This window comes from Rousettus aegyptiacus, unplaced genomic scaffold (assembly GCF_014176215.1).
Source record: "Rousettus aegyptiacus isolate mRouAeg1 unplaced genomic scaffold, mRouAeg1.p scaffold_m13_p_2, whole genome shotgun sequence".
Lineage (NCBI taxonomy): Eukaryota > Metazoa > Chordata > Mammalia > Chiroptera > Pteropodidae > Rousettus > Rousettus aegyptiacus.
The window spans coordinates 177,543,265-177,558,726 of NW_023416295.1; the positions used below are offsets into that span (position 1 = coordinate 177,543,265).

Below are 15,462 nucleotides of genomic sequence, written 5' to 3' on the forward strand. Positions count from 1 at the left end.
GGGAAGTCCGCTGAGGAGAACGCGCAACAGGAGGAAGTGGGCCGGGCCTGGGAACCTGGGAAGTCCAGCGACTCCCCTGGGGAGAGCCCCACACCAAGGCCGTCAGGCCAGTCTCGTGAAAGGCCCATGAGGCTGGAGCAGAACAAAGCTGAGGAGAGCGGGGTTCCAGGTGGCCCTTGAAAGACACCAGGGCATGCAAGACCTGGCAGGCCCTGGCGGGGGTGGCGCTGGGTGTGTGTGTGTGGGGGGGAGGGGTTTCTTTCTATCCTGAGAGCAAAGTGCTCCGTGAAGAGTTGGGGGAGGGGGATCCATGACCAGATTTGCATTTTTATATCCTGGGAGGAGGCTGCTGCACAAGTGCTGAACTAGGGTGGTGGTAGTGAGAGGTGGGAGCTGTGGACTTGAGACATCTTTGGGAGGTGAAATTGCCAGGAGTTGGGGTTAGCTTGGAAACGAAGGGGGGATAGCGAGGGTGTCCAGGGTAGCCCTCTAGATACCTGGTAAACATCCAGCTTGCTCTCCGGCCGCTCAGAGAGCAGGCTGCCCAGCTGTCCTGGTTTTGTGTGCTGTAAAGGGACACAAAGGACCCAGGGGACCTGGCTTGACGTCTGCGTGGGGCCTGGACCCTGCCTTGCTTTCCCTGTGACTGCCCGGCCACTGCGGCCCAGGGGGGGGTGTGCGGGGAGGGGGGGTGTGGGGAGGGGGGGTTGGCTGGCATCTGTCCTGCTCGTCGTGTTCCCAGGTGCCTTCTCTGTTGGCGGACTCAGCAGGTCACCAGATAGGACCCAGCAGAGTGACGTCGAACGCCTTTTAGTCCAGTTTACAAAGCACTGCATTTCTGTCATTTCCACACTCAGAGATGAACAGAGGACTGCAGGGGTGCAGGTAGCGCAGGTGGTATGGAGCGTCTGCGCCAGGCAGGGGCGTAGCTCCTCGAGACACCAGGTGGCTGAGACAGGCCCCCCTCTTGGCACTGAGTGTCGTTAGGCCCTGCCGCTGAGGAGAGCTGAGTGTGGAAAGGGGCGAGTTTGGGCAGGCAGGGTCCTGGGCTGTGTGTAAGGTTAGATCGGGAGTCAGTGTCCAGCAAGTGTGCAGGCCCTGGCGACATCCCTGTTCTTGGCCACTATTTTTCTGATTCTAGAGTTGATAGGGAGGTGCTCAGGACAGAGGGCCTTAAGGAGAAAAGTGGTCAGTGTGCCCTTGGGGCCCGGTGGTTTGGGGGTGAGCTGTACATCCTCTAGAATACTGGGAAGCTGTAAGGGAGGGAGCATTGGTGGACACAGGGTTTCAGCTTAGGTTTTTCTTGTCTGCATAATTCCCCTGGAAGCTCGCCATCACACAAGCCAGAATAGGTATCCCACAGGGTAGTTTGGCCCCTCTTCCATGTGCCTGAGTGAGCAGTTAATAATGTGTCCTGTCGAGTGCCTTGTGAGTGTCAGTGGAGAGACGGCTGTGGGTCTGGAAGGCTGTCCTGTCCTGAGGCGGGAGGGTGGGGTGCATGCTGGCTCGCAGGTAGCTCTGCGGGTGCTCGGTCGGTCCCGGAGGTGAGGACGGACCGAGCTGCTGCGTGCCCAGTGTCCCCAGCATTCCGTGCCCTGACCCCTGCGGGACGGGCTGCAGAGGCCATGCCGTTCGCTCCGCGTTCGCTGCGCCCCGCACACCGCTGAGTCGTTTTCGTTTTCACTCAGATCAGAGTGTTGTAAAGTTTTTCTTTGACCCGCGTGTTCTCCGGACGTGCGTGTTGTCATCTCCAAGTGTGCCGGGACTTCCCGGCCGTCTTCCTCCGGTGGATTTCTGGGTTAGTTCCGTTGGGGGCTGAGAGCGGACGCTGCACGGGTCTGTCCGTTCGTACTCGCTGGGGGAGCGGGCGGCCCGAGCGTGGTCTGCCGGGGTGCGCGCCCCACGCGAGCCCGAGAAGGGTGTTCGCTGTGGGTGGGCGGGGCCGTCCTCGGGTGTCCATCACGGCGAGTGGCCCCGAGCTGCTGTGGGGTACGCGCCGAAGTCGGCGGGATCGGGCGGTGTCTGAGGAGCGCGGGGATCCACTGCCGCTCTGCGCGCGTCTGTGGGTCGTCGCCTCACGTGTTCTCACGTTCTGCTGTTAGGCGCTCACGTGCCGAGGGCTGTTCGTCACGTCTTTCTGGACAATTGACCCATTTTTTGGTGCGTGGTGCTCTCTTTATCCGGCGTAGCGTTCCTCGCTCGGAAGTCTGCGTCTGCCGTTAATACGGCTGCTGCGGCTCCCTCGCGACGGTGCGCGCGGCGCGGCCCGCTGCGTCCTCACTCTGCACCCACGCGTGCTGCACGCCGCGCGCGGCCCCTTGCCCGCCACACGCAGTCGGGCCCCGCGTCTGCCCCGCTCCTCTGTCTTGCTGACGTTCGGTGTCTGGCGCGGCGCCGAGCGCGCTGCGCCCTCGGCCCGTCCGCGCCCCTCCGCCCTGGGCGGCCCCGCAGCGCCCCGCGGCTGGCACGCGCCCCGCAGCCCCCCGCCCTGGCTCGGCCTGGAAAGGCCGCTTCCCGGCTCCGCGAACGCCGCGCGAAGGTGCCGCGCCGCGGCCGGTGCGCTCCCCCGTCCGCCGCGGCCGCCGGAAGCGTCGTCGCTGTTATTTTTAATAACGACCATTACGTTATTAGGTCACGCCGATCCGTCTCCTACGAGGCAGGTGTGCTGGCAGAAATGCCCTCCGTTTCGTGTCTGTTTTCGCCTGAGACGGTGTTTCTCTGCCGCTCTGGCGGGAGCCTCGCGGCGCGCGCGGCTCCTCGGCTGTCGCGACCCGGGAGGGCGCGGGCGCCTGTCCGCCGCTCCGTGGGAAGCTGCGTTTTGCCTCTGGCTTCTTTCCGGGTTTTCCCTTTACTTTTGATTTCTTTGCAGTTGGAACATAAGCCAATGTGCGCTTTTTCCGTGGGCGCATTTATCCTGCGTGGTGCTCTCCGCGCTCCCTGGATCTGCGGTTTGGTGTCTGACATTCATTTGGGGAAAATGCCTTTCTCGGGCATTTCCGTCGTGAGTGCGCCGCACCTCTCCTGGTCATCTCGCAGCGCCGGGGCACTCTGTCCGGGCCGCTTCGGTCCGTCCCCTCCCGGTACCGGCACTGCCTAGTCCTCGCTCCCGCCCGGCGTCTTTCTCTTCGGCGTCCCGTCTCAGTGAGAGCTCAGTGGAGGCTCCATTTCGTTTCTGTCTCTAGTTCTGGCTTCTGGTCCCTTATGATTTCATCTCTGCTCACATTGTCCGTTTTGCATGTTGCCTGTGATTCTCATTAAAGCCTTTAGCATATTAATTAAAGTTGCTTTAAATTCCTGGTCTGATTTCTAAAATTCTTGCCATTTCTGACGCTGGTTCTGATGCGGCTCTGTCTCTTCAAACCGTGCGGTGCGCCTTGTCATCTTTCCTGACAGCTGGACGCCGAGTACCAGGCGGAAGGGCCCGCGGTGACTAACCCTGGTGACAGGGCGTCAGGTGCGGGCGGGGGCTCCGTGGCCCCGCCCCCCGGCTCAGTCTCCAGCGCACCCCGCTCCGGGACTCCACGCGGGCTTCTCCATTCTCTTCTCCCCACTCGCCGGGACGGGGGGCTGGAGGGGCTGGAGCTGGGGGTTCCCCTTCCCCGGGCGGGGCCGGGGGCTCCCATAACTCCCCAGCGGGCTGGGCTCTGGCCGACGCTCCCTCCCGAGGGCAGGCTGGTTAAGGACACAGGGCTCTGGGCACTTAGAACGCTCCCCCCACCATGGGCTCCCCTCTGATGCTCCCCGCGGGAACGTGGTCGTGCTCCTGGAGGTGAGTGTCACGGGACTGCGGGCCCCCCTCAGGACTGGCCCCTTGAGTTTTTAGCTCTCAGACTCGTCTGCTCTGAGCCTGCAGAAGCTCGTCCCTGGCATCGTTTCCTGCCGAGGTTCCCGTTCCGGGGCGTCTGGCCCTGTCACTCGTGGTCCCCTCTACCTGCCTGTCGGCGTCTCTAGCTTTGGGGGCAAAGCTGTGCCCTGTGACCTCGCTTCTCTGATGGTTCTGTGAAGACTCGGTGGCCGCAGTCTGTCCAGCCTGTTATGCGTCAGGGTGGAGCTGCGACTTCGGACCCCTCCCACGGGCCCGGAAGCTGCCCACCGTGTTCACCGCCAGGCAGTCCTCACCTTGGTCCAGCATCTTTTTCCACTGAGGCCTAGTGCCCCCACCTTTCCCAGAGTAGATGACTTACTTTTATTTGCTGTTCTTTAAGTTGGAACCTGTGTCAAGTCTGAGGAAGTGGGCTCAGGACCCTCACGCATGACCGCTGACCCCGGGCCTCTTGCCCGGTCGTGGCCACGGGCCCAGCAGCCTCCAAAGTCCGTCTTCCTTGCACATTAGCAGTGGCCCTTGGCCTCCTGTGGGGCAGCCCGGGTGCTCAGGGCGGGGGGCGCCGAGGGCGGCCGGGACCTCTGCTCGTGCCGGCTCGCGGCATGCCTGATTCCAGACGTGGCGCCTCGTGGCGGCCAGTCGAGCCCGTGCCTCACCCTGTCACCCACAGGGCTGCCCCGTGGCCCCAGCTTTGACCTGGGAGCTGGGCCTCCAGACACCTGCCGCATCCCGTGTCTTGCAGAGGCAGGTGTGGTGTTGGTGGGCTGGCTCCGTGCCGGGGCCGAGACCCAGGTCCCCAGGGGGCTTTCTTCCCATTTGTGCTTCTGGGGCTGTGGCCTTCGCAGCTGGCACGGCCTTTGCCCCAGGGCTGAGGGAGCTGGCAGTCATAGAGGCCCCCCTGGCCGAGGGGTCCGAACCGGACCGCGGATGCCTCTCTTCTCCGCCTTGCTCGCAGAATGAGAACGTTTTTTCTGTCCAGCCTTTTTTACAAACCGCCTTCGGCGTTGCGAGGTGGCAGCCTTCTCTGGTGCCCGCGAGCAGTGCTGGCGTGAGCAGAAGAGCTGCGGCCAGCTCTGGCCCGGGGCCCTGTAGCCCACAGGGGGCTGCCCGCCGTAACAGGAGGCCCAGGACCAGCCCGATGCAGGCCTGTCACGCTGTGAGGACCCGGGGCTCCCGGGCATTCTCCTGGGACCGGGGGAGCCAGGACGGCGGTGCGGCCGGTACCGCCCCCTTCCTGAGCTCACGGCTCAGCGATGCCATCCCCCCTTCTCCGGAGTGTGCCTGGGCGCTTCAGAATGATGGCAGCTGAAGCCGGTCACCTGCTTGGTTCCCCTCGAGGAGGAACCTGTCTTCAAGGCTGCTGACACTCGGGGCTGGGTGATTTTTTGTGGAGGGGATTGTCCTGTGCGTTGTAGGACGTTTAACGGCACCCCTGGCGGTCTCTGTGCACTCGGTGCCAGCAGGCTGCTAAAATCGTCCCCAGGCGTTGCCACATGTTCCCAGGGGAGGGGGCAAAATTTCCCCCGATGGAGACCCAGTGGCGTAGAGAAAACGTCGAGGAGTCTCAGAGGGTCTTCGTGCATCTGAATCTGCACACATGCCTGAACACACGCACCCTCACCCCTGTCACCCCTGCAGAGGGACCTGCTTCTCGGTCACGTGCACCCCGGGTCCTGCCTCCCTTCTCTGGGCTTGCTTTTCGGTTGTCTTGTCCCTAACGCACCCCGGCTTCTTCCCTGAGTTCTTCCCCTTTGACTCTAAACCCGTTTTGGAGTTTCCCGTCTTTTAAATGCTTTGGGTCCCCCCTTCCCTGCCAGCGGCCTCTCGTCCTGTCTTTACAGCTGGGCCTCTGTCCCCACAGGTTCACAGCCATTTATTCACAGCCTGCTCCAGCCTGCCCTGAGTGCTCCCCACCCCATAGAGACTTGACCTGCGGGGGCCTCTCTGGCACCAGACTCCACGTGTCCTGCCCGGTCTCGGTGATGCCAGATGCTCAGCAGATCCGCCTCTTTCAATGCCACGTTCTGGTGGTTTCCTTCTTGTGTTTCGGGCTGCCTCTTACTAGCTTTACAAATGTTTGCTTTTGTATCTTCTATGTTCAAGGCATGACGATGATTGCTCAAAGGTTCAGATATGATTAAGACATGGTTTGGGTCACCAAATTGCTCACGAAGTTGGGGAGACACGCAGAAATGGATGAATGCATGACCGGGGTACAGAGGGAGCCCTGGGAGGACAGAGGAGATGAGCCTCACTGGCTGGGAAAGGACAGTGGGGGTGATCGATGGGATGGGAGGCTTCACGGAGGAGGTGGCGTTGGAACTGAGCCTCAAGGCTTAGTGTAAATTAGGGTAGTGAGGTCAGGGGACGGTCCTGACCTGTCACCTCCCAGTGTGGAGTATTAGAAATTTTGTTCATTGTCAGGTGTCCATGGGGCCCTTAGTCCTGTGTCTGAAATGACCAGACATAGACTTATAAAATACTGTGCTTAGTCAAGGGAATAAAAAACATAACTGAAAGTTTAGAATAATAGGAAACAAAAAAATAACTAAATGGAAGTTTTAGAGCTGAGAGTCTCAAATTGAAATATACAATAACTGAAAATGAAATCGTGGATGAGTTTAACATCAGCTTAGCCCTCACTGCAGATTTAACAAAACGCTAGAAGAACACATCCAGAATGAAGCCTGGAGAGACAAAGCGGTCAGGAGTGCAGATTATACGTCATGAGAAAGAAGAGTTCCGACATGCATGTAGTTTGCCCGATAAAGGGGGAGAAAAAGCAACACTTGACGAGAATAATGTGCTCTCCGTGCCAAACGACCTACGAGCTCTGTGATCCCAAGAAGAAAAAGGAAGAGGACAGAACACGATTGTGATGACTGTGAGCCGCCAGATGAGCCGGCGCTAACAGCGAAAGAAAAAGACAACGTGTCCTTAAACGCGCCAGACCGACAACGGCAGCTGTCCGGTCGGCATAGGCGACGGAAGACGGGGTACCGTGAAGCGCCCTTCGAAGTGCCGAAAAACAGCACGGAATTCTTCGAAGCAGTGTGTGGAACCCCGAATGTGGGAATTCTCTTCTGGCCTGGGGCCAGCAGCTCTGGGGAGAATGCGGTCCGTGCAGCATGGCTGTGACAGGCCCCGCGGTGGGACTGAGCGGGGGCCAGGCTCCGCGGAGAGCGTCGTGTCAGGGTCACTGCCAGGGTTATGTCCGGACTGGGTTAGGGTGGACTTAATGAATCAGTTATGCTGAGACGATGTTCGGGACAAGGCGCAGGTGTAGTTTCAGAGGTTAGATGACAGTTTGGAAGTGAGCAGAGGGGTGAGCGTTTGGTGTTTGCGGTTGGCGGATGGGACGGGGCGAGTGGCGGGTTAGTCGAAGGTTGAGTTTGAGAGAGGGTATGAGGTTAGGGTGAGTGCTAGGGCTAGGAGCCGGGACGAGGGGCAGGAGTAAAGCTGGGCTTTGGGGGGTTCAGGTGAGAGGCAGGGGCGGCCTTGACGCTCAGGTTCTGGGTCAGGGCCAGGGCCAGGGCCAGGGCCAGGGCCAGGGCCGTGAGAGGAAAGGAGGAGGCGTGAACGTGAGGCGCACGAAGGCGTGGGAGGCTCGCGCTGGTGCCCTCGGCGGGCGGCCGCGGCGCTCAGGAGCGGCCGGGCGTGGGCAGCGGGATCGAGCATCACGTCGGGGGTCCCACGCGTGGGCCGGGCCGCCGCACACCGAGCCGCGGGGGCTCTGCAAGGCCCGACGCCCTGGCGGGGCCTCAGGGGCACGCGTCACGTCCGGGTGGACGTGCCGCTCCCGGGACTCCACACTCCAGAGATTTCTGATGTGCACAGCACGTGCGGCGGCCGCGCCAAGGGCCCCGCTCGGTTCCCAGGTGTCCTTGCTTGACACATCTGCCACCTCGCACCAAGCGCTGCAGGACGGTGTGCCCCACACAGGGTCGCCCCCGAAGAACGGCCTCAGAGCCGCACGCGAGGGCGCCGGTGTGTGCTCAGCCTTCACACCGCCCGACTGCGAAACGCCCTCTTCCAGGCGAGCCAGGCTTCTCGGAGCTGTCCCCGAGAGGAGCCCTCCTCACACCTCGATGGCGGCGAAGGGCCCAGGTGCCTCCGGCCTGGTCTGCTGACCATCTCGGTCCAGACCCGGCCAGCGTCCGGCAGAAACACCCGGCCTGATGCTGCCCTCCCCCAACACAGCCCCCAAGGGGGATTCAGGGCACTTGGTGTGCGCCCGCCTCCTCTGCCTCATTCCAGAACATGCCATCACCCCCGCAGGAACCCGGCACGGCTTGGCCGGCACCCCCTGGCCCTCCCCCTGCCCCGGCACCCCCTCGCCCTCATTCCTCTCGGGGATTGGCCTGTTCTGGACGTTTTGTATGCATGGAATCATGCCGTGTGTCCTTTTGTGACTAGCTTCTCACTGGGCAGCGTGTCTTCACGAGTCGCCCACCTCCAGCTTTGGCAGCACTCGGTTCCTGCATGCGGCCGAATAATATTCCAGTGTTTGCTCATTCGTCCATTACTGGGCATTGGGCGGCGGCCGCCTTTGGCTATGGTGATGCACAGCTGTGGACATGGGTGTGCAAATGCCTCTTTGAGTCCCTGCCTTCACATTTTTTGGGTGCATACCAGAAGTGGGATCGCTGGGTTATGTGCTTTTTATATTTAATTTTGGATGAACCACCATCTTTTCTACAGCAGCTGCACCATTTAACATGTATCTTTCCATTTTCTGACTGACTGCTGTTGTATTTCATGGATATACTACATTTTGTTTGTAAACTCGTCTGTGGATGGACATTTAGGTTGTTTCCAGCTCTTTGCTATTGTGAATAATGCAGTTACAAATATTCGCATGCAAATTTTTATTTGAACACCTATTTTAAATTTTGGGGGTATATAACTCAGAGTGTATTGACTGAAAAAGTAGCTCATTTTTAACTTTTTGAAGACACAGACAACTATTTTACACAGAAGCTGCACTATTTTACATTCCCGCGCACAGAGTAAGAGGGTTCTAACTTCACATACTGCTCAAAACTCATCTCCAGTTTCTTGATTATAGCCATCCCCGAGTGTGTGGGGACAGGTACTGCTTTCTGGGCTTTCTTCGCACTTCGGTGAGGGTCAGTGATGTCGGATCTTCTCGGGCGATTGTCGTCATTCGTGCGTCTTCTTTGGATAAGTATCTACGCAAGCCCTTTAGTCATTTTAAAATTGGATTGTGTGGACCCTTTTTTTTGTTATTAAGTTTTTAAAATACTGTATATATTAGAACTAAAGTTAGAGGATAGAGGCTAGGAGTTAGGAGTTAGGGTTTAGGGGTAGGGGTCAAGATCAAGGTTAGAGGGTCAGGGTGAAGGTTAGAGTTGAAGGGTCAGTGTCAAGAGTCTAGGGGTCGAGGGTTAGAATAACTAGGGCTTGAGGTTAGAGAGTAGGGGATTAGTGTAGAGGTAGGGGGTTAGGAGTTGAAGGCTAGGGTTAGGGTCTGGGTTAGGTTAGGGTCACTGGCTCACTTTCCCCTCCCCCTTCTTGATCTCCGAGGCATTTAGGATGAACAGGACTTCCTCAGGGGTGGAGCTGGACCATTGGATGTCTGCCCCTAAGTCCTGGACTCTGGTAGTAGAGAATGAAGTGTCTGCTCTGGTCGCTGTTTCAGATACAACTCAGCCTCAGTCTCAGGTCGTGGACGCTGTCAGAGGTCAGCAGGGTTTCCTCCTACGTGGGCGGCTTCAGGCTCCAGCTCAGCCCTGACGCACGAGGGCACCCAGTGGACATGTGCGGGTTTAGCGCAGTGACCTGCCGGCCCCAAGGTGTAGCCTTCCTGAGGGCTGGAAGGACAGGCCCTCCTTCCTCCCATCCCAGTGGGCAGCAGTGGGCAGTCAGGTCTCAGACGGGACGGCCCTTGGCCTCTGACCGTGCAGGCAGCTGCGGTCCAGCCGGGGCCTGTGAAGCACCCCCGGCCAATCACAGAGCTGGCCGTGCTGCCACAGGGGGAGCCAGGGCAGCCCCTTGGCGAGTCTCAGTTCCCGATATCCAAGTGGGTGAGACAAGCACCTCCCCTCATAGCCACAGCCTCCAAAACGGGCGAGAACCCTGTGGACAGCAAATGTGGCCCTGGCCACAACTGTGGCAGAACGTGGCCCTCGGCCTTCCGGCCACGACAAACCTCTGCCGTCCGCACCCACTGGAGTCAAAGATGTGGGGACAACTGTATCTCCCCCCACAGGCCGTTCCACACCGAGGCCGCGTGGACTCAGAGAGCCGCGTGCGTCTCCGTCCTGCCCCACGGCCTCCGGAAGGCTGCCGGCCCTGGGTTCTGTGCTGCGGAACGATCCCTGAGCCTCCCACTGCGTCCCTGAGTGAGGTCCCCCTTCCCGGGCCTGTGTCTCAGCTCTCTGTGAAGGGGGCGGTGGTGGATGGATGTGGCTGGGGGGCAGGTGTGGCTCCTGGGCTGCCGCCTCCCAGGGACGTGGATGAGGCCAGCGTGTCTTCCGAGGGCACAAGGGCTCTTCTGGGCCCGTCCGAGATGCAAGACCCGAAGCCCGAGGCGGGAGCCTGGAGTCTGGCAGCAGCCGCAGCAGCAGCATTGCTTCCTCCGCGAGCAGGAGAGCCTCGTGCCGCTGCGGGAGGCCGGCAAGAGCGCCGGGCGGGAGCTGCCGCCCTGACCCCTGGGCGCCTGTCCCCCTGACCCAGCATCCGTTCTCACTCCCAAGGCCAGCACCTCAGCTTCCAGCCCAGACAGTTCCAGGGGGCCGGCCCCATGTTTAGCCGACCCCACATTCCATGTCCTGGGGGCTCCGATGGGCTCAGGGAAGAGAAGCCAGGCCAAAGGCATGACTTTTCATGGAGCCCGGGGGAGGGTGCAGTGGATGGCGAGGGGAAGTCAGCCTGCAGTGGCCGGAGGCCCCGATACAGTGAGACAGACCGCGCCTCTGAAGGGGGCCGCCAAACGGCACTGAGCGTGGAGGGCTGGAGAGGGACCAGGTCCCCCTGCAACCGTGTGAGCGCCCGAACCTTCCAGGCCCAAACCCTCTCTTAAACCTTCCTCTCTCAAGTATTAATTTATTTCTATTATTTAAAAAGTAATTTTACTCCAGGAAGTGCCCAGCCAATACAGCAGACTCGATTATCCCTGAGATGCGCTCAGCACTGCGTCCTCTCTGGGGGAGCCTGGCCGGAGGAGATGAGGGTGCTGGGTGCGGTCGGATGTTTGGGGAGCTGCTGAACGGGCCTGTCCTTGTTTCTCTTCCTTCACGATCCCTGGAAAGGGAAACCCCAGAACAATGAGAGGAAAGCAAGCAGGGGCAAGAGGTTCCTGGACGGCTAATCGATCTCTTTGCATTTTCTTTATTGTAGGGTCCATCTTATTAATGTGTATTTTTACTAGGAAAGCACCCATTTCCTGTATGTTTCCTTTTTGATGCAGTAGGTTTCTCTTATTTTTAATTTCTCCTCTTTTTCTAGTATTTTTTAAAACAGAATTGTTATAATTAATAAACAAATATTGATACATAATTATTAACTAAAATCTGTATTTCACTCGAGTTCCTGCATTCTCAGCTCAGTCTCTGTGCCGGCGCCTCAGGCTCTCAAAACCCTTGACGACCGGAGAGGTTAGTGCTGACCGCTGGGGTGCCTGATTGCTGAATGAGGTGTTATGACAGGAGAGAAACGGGACTGGTACAGAGTCTCAGTGCTGTGCCTATGACAGAGGCTCGTTCTCTAGGCCATGGGAACCTGTGGGCAGTTCCGTGCGCGGGAAGTGTCAGGATCGGATCCCTGGCCCCGAAAGACCAAAGTGGTCACAATGTGGAGGTCGGACAGGAAGAGGGAGGGACGGGAAGCAGGGAGGCCCATGAGAAGACTGGTGAGAGGTGGTGCTGGCCTGAGCTGAGTCAGGGACCATGAGTTTGAAGAGGGCCAGGGATACGAAGTCCAGAGGGGGCTGTGGTTATTGCCGTCCTGAGAGTAAAGCTAGCATAGATGCTGGAGTCAGGACTTAGGGAGACTTTGGCTGTTTGAACACGAGTAGGAGAGCTCATTCGTCTAAGAGGAGACCGTTTGCTAAATTCTTAATTTATCTGGCTCCGAGAAGGTAAATAAAGGCCTAAGAAGAGAAGAGGGATGAAGAGTGAGTGCTGACCGCATGTTGGTCAGGAGCTGACGTGCACCACCTCGCTGAAACTCACGTCCACCCTGAGAGGGTCCAGTTATCCCCATCCGAACGTCGAGGGGTCTTCGCCTTAAGTCACACAGCTAGAAAGCGACGTGGCCAGAAGTCAGTCCTCCATAAGGAAACTGCCACCACATAATCCATTCTGAGCAGCCAGGAAGCTCTTGTCAGTTGAAACCTCAGAGGAAGAAAACATGGGCAGAAGCAGATCGGTGCTCCAGACAGGAAGAGAACAGGTTTTCATATGCCAGAGAACGGGCGCAGGCTAGAAGTGAGGAAGTCATTGTTATAGAGATCTGGTGTTGGTTGTACTCCTGCGAAGGGCCGAGGCACCTCCTTTTTTTCTACCCGTCCCCATCCCCAGCTTCCCGTCCAAGTCCCAACACAAAACCCAGCGTGGCTGAGAGTACGGGAAGCTGGATCGTTAGGTTATGTGCATTTTTTCTTCCAATAGCGTGATTAAGATTCAACCCAAAGCTGCAAGGACCATTTGGTTTACTCTATTTGTGCAGGATCCAGTGTGAGAGCAGGATCCTGTACTCCGAACTATGTTAGAATCAGACTTCAGTTAAATCCCTAGTAAATGGAAATACTAATTTTTCTTTCACATCTGGCAAATGGAAGCAGTACGTTAGATGAGGCATGTGAAGGGCCTAAGACAGAATTTATTTCAAAGTGAGTTTAGTACAGAGGATCTGGATTACGAGTTTAAAGAGTGGGCAGAGCCCTTAAGACAGGGAAACCCTCTTCTTTGCTGCCATCTCATGTACCTTTTCAGAAAAACACCCATGTATGTCATGATGAAAATCTATCATCTGCTGCCATCTCATGGACATCTTGGGGATAATACCAGGGTGTTTGTCAAAAAGTAATTCTCTTGCCATCTGGTGGGCATTTTAAGCATAACACAAGAGTGTATGTCATGAAAAGTTATTTATTCTCTTCTGTCATCTTGTGGGCATCTTGAGAATAACACCCGAGTGTATGTCATCATGAAAAGATATTCTCTGATAACATCTGGTGGGCATTTTGAAAATAATATCCAAGTGTATGTCATCGTAAAAAGTTAATCTCTACTGCCATCTCATGTGCAGGTGTTGAATAACACCCGAAAGTGTGTCATTATGAAAACTTATTCTCTACCACTAATTTTTGTGCATCCCAAAATAACACCCAAATGTATGCCATGAAAGGTCATTCTCTGCTGTTATCTCGTGTACATGTTAGTACGCTTGAGTATATGTCATCATGAAAAGTAGTTCTCTGCTGCCGTCTTGTGGGCATATTGGGAACGACATCTGAGCGGTCGTCATCGCTAAATGCTGTTCTTTGCTGCCGTCTCTTAAGCGTCTCAGAAATGACACCCAGTGTACATCATGAAGTTTTTTCTGCTGCCATCTCATGGGCTTTTTGAAAATTATGTTCCAGTGTATGTCGTCATGAAAGTTTTTTTCTGATGTTATCCTGTGGGCTTTTAGAAAGTAATACTTGAGTGTATTTCATCACTAAAATTTAATCTCTGCTACCATCTCGTGTTCATTTAGAAAACAGCACGGGAGGGTATACTCCGAAAAGTTATTTGTGCTGCCACCTCTTGTATGTTTAGAGAATAACACCTGAGTGCATGTCATCAAAAATGTGATTCTCTGCTGTCAAGTCATGTGCATTTTGAAAAGGACACCTGAATTTATGTCATCATGAAAAGTTATCCTCCGCTGCCAACTTTCGTATATTTGGAAATACACCTATGTGTTTGTCATCATGAAACGTTATTCTTTGCTCTCATCTCATGTGCGTCTTGGGAATCAATGCTCAATGTACATTGTAATAAGATATTCTCTGCTGTCATTTCGTAGGCATCGCAGGCAAAGTGTGTGTCATGAAAAGTTATTCTCTGCTGTTATCGCATGTGTATCTGGGAAATAACACTGAATATATGTCATGAAGCTCTTCTCTACTGCCAGCTCGTTCACATTTTGAGAATACACATGAGCATATATCATCAGGGAAAGTAATTCTCTGCTTGATCTTTTGGGCATACTGGGAAGAACGCCGGAGTGGTCGTCGTCATGAGTTGTTATTCTTTGCAACTGTCTCAGGTGTATCTCAGAAATGAGACCTGAAGTCATGAAAATATGTTTTTTCTGCCACCATCTTGTGGTCTTTTTTAAAATTTTACTTTTGTGTATGTCATCATGAAAAAATTATTTTTCTTCTGTTATGTTGTAGGCTTTTTGAAAATAACATTTGAGTGTATGTCTTCATGAAAAGTTGTCCTCTTCTGTCATCTTTTGAGCATTTTGGAACTAACTCGAGTGTATGTCATAAAAAGTTATTCTTGCTGCCCTCTCCTGTGCATCTTGAGGATAACACAGGAGTGCACATCATGAAAAATTATTCTCTGTTGCCACCTCATGTTATTTTGAAAAATAACACCCAAGAGCATGTCATCATGAAACCTTTTTCTATGCTGCTGTTTTTGTGTGCATCTTGGGGAAAACAAGATAGGGCTAATCATGAAAAGTTATTATCTGCTGTTGTCTCGCATACACTTTTAAAATAAGACTCAAGTGTATGTTATCATAAAAAAATTATTTTCTGCTGCCATCTGGTGGGCATTTGGGGAGTAACACCCAAGTATGGATCATCCTGAATATTCATTTTCTATCCTCATCTAGTGTGAACGTTAAGAATAACACCAGAGTGTAAGTAATACAATTTATTTTTGCTGCTATCCGGTGTTCATTTTAGGAACAACAATTGAGTGTCATGAATATTCATTCTCTGGAGCCATCCTTTGGTTATTTGGGGAATAACACCACAGTGCAAGTCATGAAAAATTGTTCTTTTCTGCCATCTCCTGGGGATTTTGAAAATAACGCCCAACAGCCTGTGTTATAAAGTTTTTCTCCGTTGACATTTTTGTGTGCATCTTTGGAGAAATACAGGATGGCATACCATGAAAAGTTATTCTCCGTTGCCATCTTATAGGCGTTTAAAAATAACACCCAAGTTTATATTATGAAAATTTATTCTCTGCTGCCATCTGGTGGACATTTTAGTACTAACAGCCACAGTCCACGTCTTAACTTTTTTTTTTTATGTTGCTATCTCATGTGCATTTTGACATTAACCCTCAAGGGCCTGTCATTATGAAAAGTTTTTCTCGGCCACCATTTCAAGTGCATCTTTGTACAAACACAGGAGTGTATGTCATGGAAAGTTATACTCTGCTGCTATCTGGTGGTATTTCAGGAAAAACACCTGAGTGTAGGTCCTGTGTGTTCTCTGCTGCCATCTGGTGGGAAATTTGGGGTATAACACTACAGAGCATATCATGAAAAGTTATTTCTGCTGCATTATCGTAGGAATTGTGAAAATAACATACGGGGTCAATTCCTTCCTAAAAGTTTTTGTCTGATGCCATTTTTATGTGCATCTCGGGAAAACCACAGACGTG

General features: G+C 54.9%; 1 protein-coding gene across 1 annotated transcript; it reads left to right on the plus strand.

The window, feature by feature from the left end:
• The first annotated feature begins 2,434 nt into the window (after positions 1 to 2,434).
• Positions 2,435 to 15,206, plus strand: LOC118613833. The gene is made up of 2 exons (XM_036237810.1): positions 2,435 to 11,442; positions 11,925 to 15,206. Exon 1 carries the CDS (start codon positions 9,456 to 9,458, stop codon positions 10,515 to 10,517), a length of 1,062 nt encoding a protein of 353 aa, XP_036093703.1. The 5' UTR covers positions 2,435 to 9,455; the 3' UTR covers positions 10,518 to 11,442; positions 11,925 to 15,206.
• The last annotated feature ends 256 nt before the right edge of the window (positions 15,207 to 15,462 follow it).

What these genes read in the sequence shown, in the direction of transcription:
- LOC118613833 (XM_036237810.1), top strand. Translation starts at nt 9,456, where the DNA reads ATGAAGTGTCTGCTCTGGTCGCTGTTTCAGATACAACTCAGCCTCAGT.